General features: G+C 45.0%; 1 protein-coding gene across 11 annotated transcripts in view; it reads right to left on the bottom strand.

Moving 5' to 3' along the window:
- Positions 1-232: 232 nt before the first annotated feature.
- The window catches only part of FCRL3 (Fc receptor like 3), a 16280-nt gene continuing 10060 nt past the window's right edge, over positions 233-6452 (bottom strand). For 6 of the 11 annotated variants that reach the window (XM_029935871.1, XM_029935873.1, XM_029935870.1 and 3 more), the window contains 5 exons: positions 4013-4040; positions 3015-3133; positions 2462-2521; positions 873-904; positions 233-788 (listed from right to left, as the gene is read on the bottom strand). In XM_029935871.1, the coding sequence (XP_029791731.1) occupies positions 663-788; positions 873-904; positions 2462-2521; positions 3015-3133; positions 4013-4040 (365 nt within the window). In that variant the 3' untranslated portion in view covers positions 233-662. Of the gene's footprint in view, positions 789-872; positions 905-2461; positions 2522-3014; positions 3134-4012; positions 4041-4075; positions 4353-6452 lie in introns of those variants that run through there. The other 5 variants (XM_029935869.1, XM_029935872.1, XR_003907041.1 and 2 more) reach the window with 5 other exon arrangements.

Raw genomic sequence — 6452 nt, 5'->3', positions numbered from 1 at the left:
ATCATTATCACCACCATCATCACCATCACCATCATCATCACCATCATCATCACCATCATCATTACCATCAACACCATCATCACCATCACCATCATCATCACTATACCATCATCATCATCACCACCATCATCACCATCATCACCATCACCATCATCATTATCACCACCATCATCACCATCAACACTATCACCATCATTATCACCATCATCATTATCATCAACACCATCATTACCATCACCATCATCACCATCACCATCACCATCATCACCATCATCACCATCACCATCTGTCTATTTCAAAAAGGAAACAGTGTTTAGAGCAAATTACTTATGCAGAGATGGCACACGGAGTGCTCTCGATCATGCTTACAGCACGATCATGCTTAGAGCCATGATTGTGCCCTTGTGATCCTGGCTAGACCATTCCTCCTTCCTTCTCTGCTTGATGAGTCCAGGAGGTGAAGGCCCACCTGCCTTGCCTTCACATGTATCTCTACTGTGAAAATGTGTAGCATATCCTGAAATGCTGCCGTTCTGTTCCCATACAATATCCAGACTCAGGCATGGAGGAGTGGGTGGACCTTTCACCTAGCCAGCCAATAGGAAGGTGAGTGGTTGCAGAGAATAGAGAGAAGGTATCTGCGGGCCACTCCAGGTATGGGGCTAGTGGTCCAAGGCCAGCGATATGCCTGGGACATTCTCATAGCCTTCTGCAGCATCCTTCCAGTCCTTCCCTGCAGGGCCATCTGGGTGTTCCATCTTCACCTCTGAGTATATGACTGCAGGTTCCTGGTGGAAACCCCACAAACCGTGAGTACCTAAGGACAGGTGAGGACAAACAGAAGGGAGAGAGAGCCAGAAAAGGAGACCTACCTCAGCCTCCTTATGTGTCCTTGGTGAACATACTGTTGGATTGGATGAGGAAAGAAAAGTATTAGACTGTGGGGGACAACTTACAACCTATTCACGATGCACTTGTTTTTGCTCTGCTGCCTGAGCTCCGGACCACTCACTCTGCTGAACTCCCCGCAGCCTCAGACAGAACATCCCTTCCCCACACACTGGTAAAACCTTCCCCTGCCCCCAAAATGCCCAGTGTGACTTTCCCAGTGATTTCCTTCTTTCTCCATGGCTCATTGCTCCAGCAAAGTGAGTCCCTGCCCCATCCCACCCCCACTCAGGGCCTCTGTGGCCACACTGATTAGGGGAAGGCAGCACTTGTGGTTCAGTCTGTGCGGGGAAAGTGGAAGAGGCTGGAGTGGGGGTTGGCATGCTAAGACCACATGGGAAATTTCCAGTGAAGATTTTGAGTGAAGGATTAATAAAATCCAGTGTGTGTGTTTCTTCTATCTTTCCAAGGGGTCCTCTGGATCTCTTTCATGCATTTATTCAGCCACCAGTGGAAAATAACCTTAAAAATTTTTTTTAGTGTTTATTTATTTTTGAGAGAGAGAGACATAGAATCTGAAGCAGGTGCCAGGCTCTGAGCTATTAGGACAGAGCCTGACATGGGGCTCAAAGACACTAACTATGAGATCATGACCTGAGCCGAAGTCAGACACACAACCAACTGAGCCCCTCAGGTGCCCCGACAATAACCTTCAATTAAGCACTGGGAAGCTGAAAAGGCAGAGAAATCACTACAAGCTCAGTCCCTGCACTCAGAGAACCTATAATTTTTAGGGGGGAAATGGGCACGGAAGCAAATGCAACAAGTGTTATGGATGTGAAGACCGAGGTACAGACATGACTCTGTTCTTGTTCCAAAGGCTGGACACAGGGAGGGCTGGTGGGAGCCATCAAAGGTTTCTCAGACATACCTGAACTATGTCTTGACATATGAGCAAGAATCACCAGGTAAACTAGGTGGGGGTAAGGCCATTCCGGGACAAATAAGACACTTGAGCACCAAAGCATGCGACAGCCCAGTTTGGTCAAGAAAAATGGGAAAGGTCTGCAGGGCTGGCGTAAGAACAGAGCTTTGAGGAGGGGAGAGCAGGGGTCTGGCTTTGGAAGGAAGAGTCGCTGAGGCAGTTAATCTAGGTGAGGGTGTGATCAGCAGTCGGGTCTCAGAGGGGCTGTGCTGGAAACAGAGTGTTGGGGGGCTGAGGAGGAGATTAGGAATAAAGAGACCAGTTAGGAGAATTATGATTGCCAACACCTTAGGTGAGTGGCTTACACTAGCAATTACTGGCCATGCAGCTTTTCAAAAAATATTTGAAGATATCCATAGTTTCCTAAGCATTGAACTAGATGGTACTGATATGTTCCTGAAAAACGATGGTGTCTGTCCTCAGAGACTTTATGAGGCTCTGGTGGCAGTGCATACGGGTAGGTGGGCGGGACACGGTCCTACAACAGCAGCGCGAGAGGAACGGAAGATGTCTTCCTTCCGGATCTCACTCATATTTGGGAGGCCTGACCAGAGGCCCCCTCGGATCCACTCACACATGCTGCCTCACCTTCTGTGTGCTGGCCGCTCCGGATCTGGGAATAAACCAGGCTGTCATCGCCAGGAATCACTGTGAGGGAATAGACCATAGCTGTTGTAGTCAAGAGACCATGTTCTAGATTATTTTCAGCCACTGAGTTCATAAGCACCTTCTGTCTCAGACACAGTGTGCCAAGAATGTCATTTTAAAATTGAATACGACTCTGGGGTATCTGGGTGACTCACTTGGTTAAGTGTCTGACTCTTGATTTCAGCTCAGGACATGATCTTATGGCTCATTAGTTTGAGCCCCCATGCCGGGCTCTTGGCTGACAGTCTGGAGCCTGCTTGGGATTCTCTCTCTCCCTCTCTCTCTGTTTCTCCTCTACTCGTGTTCTCTCTCTCTCTCTCTCTCTCTCTCTCTCTCTCTCTCTCTCTCTCTCAAAATAAATTAATAAACTTAAAGAAAAGGCATGTGACTCAGCCATGGGCTGTTGCTCAGTCTTCCTCCCAGCCTGAGCCCGGCTCAGTCTTCCTCCTCCTGGAGTGTCCCTGGAGCCCTGAGCACATTAGGAACCCCTCACCGTTACTGTACACGGGCTGCAGCTCCATTAGGGCTGCCGGCTCAGAATGCATGGGCCACTGGGGTCCTGTGCGGGAGGGTCCAGACCAGGAAGGCTCCTGATGCTCGTTGGGGTTGCCCCTGTGACAGATGGGGAGAGACAGAAGCCAGAGAAGTATTTCTGGGTCATACCGAGTCTCAGGGAAGCCAGTGTCTGGGAGGAGCCCGACGTGGTTCACGGCCACCTGCCCCCAGTGCGTGTGGCTCTCCAGAAAACCCAGAAGGCGTGTGATGCCAGATGCAGATGCAGCCCCAGACAGTGTTACAGTAAAAGTAGACAGAGGCAAGGTCAGCAGGCAAAAGTGCACCATCTCAAGGTCTTTTTGATACAGTAAACACTTGTTTTTGCCTGATTTTTTTTATTGTTTTCAAAATTTTAAATGGTTAAACCCTGATACACAAAGACTTTTGCATTCCCACAGATCTTGACCTTGGCCTTTTTTCAAAGGTCCCTTTCAATGTTCCAGCTCATATTACAATAATTTACCTTTCCCATAAAGTACCACAAAGACTACAGGAAAAGGGTTGAGTTTTTCCCCCCTTTTGTTTCCTTCTGTGAATAATATTGTGAATCGGGCACTGATTGCTCTCAAAAAGGATTTTCTGAATGAATGTGTCATGGAGGAGCGAGCCTAGGAAACAGTGAGGGGCAGCCATGTGAAAGAGAGTGCCATTAAGGTGTCACTGGTCACCTCTCTGCCAGAACACATGTAAGGAAATAGCAGATTAACATGGACAGCAAAGGACATGAGTTCTGAGTATAAGTAGGTCTAAGTGAGTAGGATTTACAATTATGACTGAAAATGGCTTTTGCCAATCTCATTTTTGGATTTCGTGAGAATTGGAAAAGGTTAATGAGTGGTCCAGTCAAATATTTTTTAATGTGCATAATTCGTGCCCCTGTCTGTTATTATAAATAAATCATGTAGATGTTGTCGGCACAAGAAGCAGAGAACTCACCTGGGTGCCCCAGCGGCAGCAACTCCTTCTGAAAAACAAACAAAAAGATCACTGATGGCGGGGGAGCTGTAGGTAATGTGCCCCTACTTTAGAATGTCCTTTCCCAGAAATCAGATTCATTCTGGATTTCAGCTACGGCAGATCTTAGAGAATGTCTGGCTATGTGTCATGTCACGGATGAGGAAGGTGGGACCTTGAAAAGTATTTGCCCAGGGTCATACTGAGTGAAAACAGCACGCACTCCAAGGAGGGGTGGCCACGTAGCACAAGAGAAGACAACTTCGTATTTAACTCCAGGTCTAATGCTTCCTCATTCCCTCTTCTCTGTCCATCTGTGGCCCTGGGGGAGACAGAGCCCAAGAGACGGTTTCCCACAATGTGAATCAGTGGGGCTCCCATAACAAGCCCAGGATTCTGTAACCGTGGCCCTTGCCAACCCAACTGTAGGCACAAAGTCTTTTCTCCACACCTCGTCTTTCTTTCTCTTTCACCTGGCTGATTCCGGCTTATCTTTCCTCCTTCAGGACTTTCCCTGGTCGGAGCAAGCTATATGAAGTGACCTAACTCCACGCACGTAGAACCCTGCAATATTAGATTCACTGTATTGGATGGTAATTGCCCATCTGTATGTTTTTCTCTAAGTCTCTTCACCATGAAAGAGTGTGTTACTTGACGCTGCAACTCATCTTACATATTTTTGTATTCTCAGTGGCTAGAATGTTAAAGATATTCAACAAAGATTTGTTAAACATGGGACAAGTTGAAGTATGCACTTTGAAGACTAAAAAAAAAAAGGACCAGTTGATAATGTTATAGTAGGTGCTTACATGTAAACGTAATCTAGAGCCTGCTTAGGATTGTGTGTCTCCCTCTCTCTCTGCCCCTCCCCCACTCGTGCTCGCTCTCTCTCTCTCTCTCTCTCTCTCTCTCTCTCTCTCTTTTTCAAAAGGAAATAAACATTAAAAACCCCATTTTTTTTTTTGATCTGGAGGTCAGAAACTCTTGCGGTGTCTGCATGGAGCACATAAAATGATGGGTGCTAATCTTGCCTTCCCTGTGTTGTCTGCTATTGCATTGACTGAGCAATCTGTTTTTTTGAACATTATCAACTTCAACAGTAAAGTGTCAATGTCTGCACTTGTCATATGTTACTAATTAATAAGTGCCACCCCCACAGGGAATGAGATAGAGAGGGTAGTTTTGAAAGTAGGATGTGCAACCAGCCTTCCTTAAGTCCCCAAGGTGCAGTGGGGAGAATTTGGAGTCAAAGGCTAGGAAGAGCCCCAGGTGAGGCCTGACTCTAATGCTCAATAGATATATGAATTTGGAAAGTTGACTTCAGTTATGAAATATCCTCATTTTTCATCTCTAATATGGTGATAATAATATTGATTGAATTGGATGTAGTTATTGAACAACTGGGATAAGTAGATAAACTATAAAATTCATATAATGGGTTCTAAATGAATGACACATTTTATAATGAATACTGTTGGCATTAGTGCTTTTATTCTCTTTATATATTTATTTATTTTTTAATGTTTTGCTTATTTTTGAGACAGAGAGATTCAGAGCATAAGCTGGGAGGAGCAGAGAGAGAGGGAAGTACAGAATCAGAAGCAAACTCCAGGCTCTGAGCTGCCAGCACAGAGCCCAATGTGGGGATCGAACCCACAAACATGAGATCATGACCTGAGCTGAAGTCAGAGGCTTAACTGACTGAGCCACCCAGGTGCCCCATCTCTTTATATACTTAAAAAGTCATATACACACGTGATTTTATAGGTTACGTTATTTAAGAAAATACTAGGTAGCTTTAAAATATCAGTTACTGAGATCAGGAACACGACAGGGTTGTCCAATCTCACCACTGCTGTTTAACATAGTGCTGGAAGTCCTAGCATCAGCAATCAGACAACAAAAGGAAATAAAAGGCATAAGAATTGGCAAAGAAGAAGTCAAATTTTTACTTTTTGCTGATGACATGATACTCTACATGGAAAACCCAATTGACTCCACCAGAAGCCTTCTAGAACTGATCAATGAATTCAGTAAAGTTACAGGATACAAAATCAATGTACAGAAATCAGTGGCATTCCTATACACCAAAAATGAAGCAGCTGAAAGAGAAATCAAGAAACTGATCCCATTCACGATTGCACAAAAAACCATCAAATACCTAGGGGTAAACCTAACCAAGGATATAAAAGACCTATATGATGAAAACTATAGAAAACTTATGAAAGAGATTGAAGAAGACAGCAAGAAATGGAAAAACATTCCCTGTTCATGGATCAGAAGAATAAACATTGTGAAAATGTCATTACTACCCAAAGCAATCTACACATTCAATGCAATCCTCATCAAAATTGCACCAACATTCTTCTCAAAGCTAGAACAAACTATTCTCAAATTCGAATGGAACCTCAAAAGACCTCGA

The sequence above is a fragment of the Suricata suricatta genome, chromosome 3 (assembly GCF_006229205.1).
Source record: "Suricata suricatta isolate VVHF042 chromosome 3, meerkat_22Aug2017_6uvM2_HiC, whole genome shotgun sequence".
NCBI classification, from domain to species: Eukaryota; Metazoa; Chordata; class Mammalia; order Carnivora; family Herpestidae; genus Suricata; species Suricata suricatta.
This window is presented reverse-complemented; position numbering and strand designations above follow the sequence as displayed.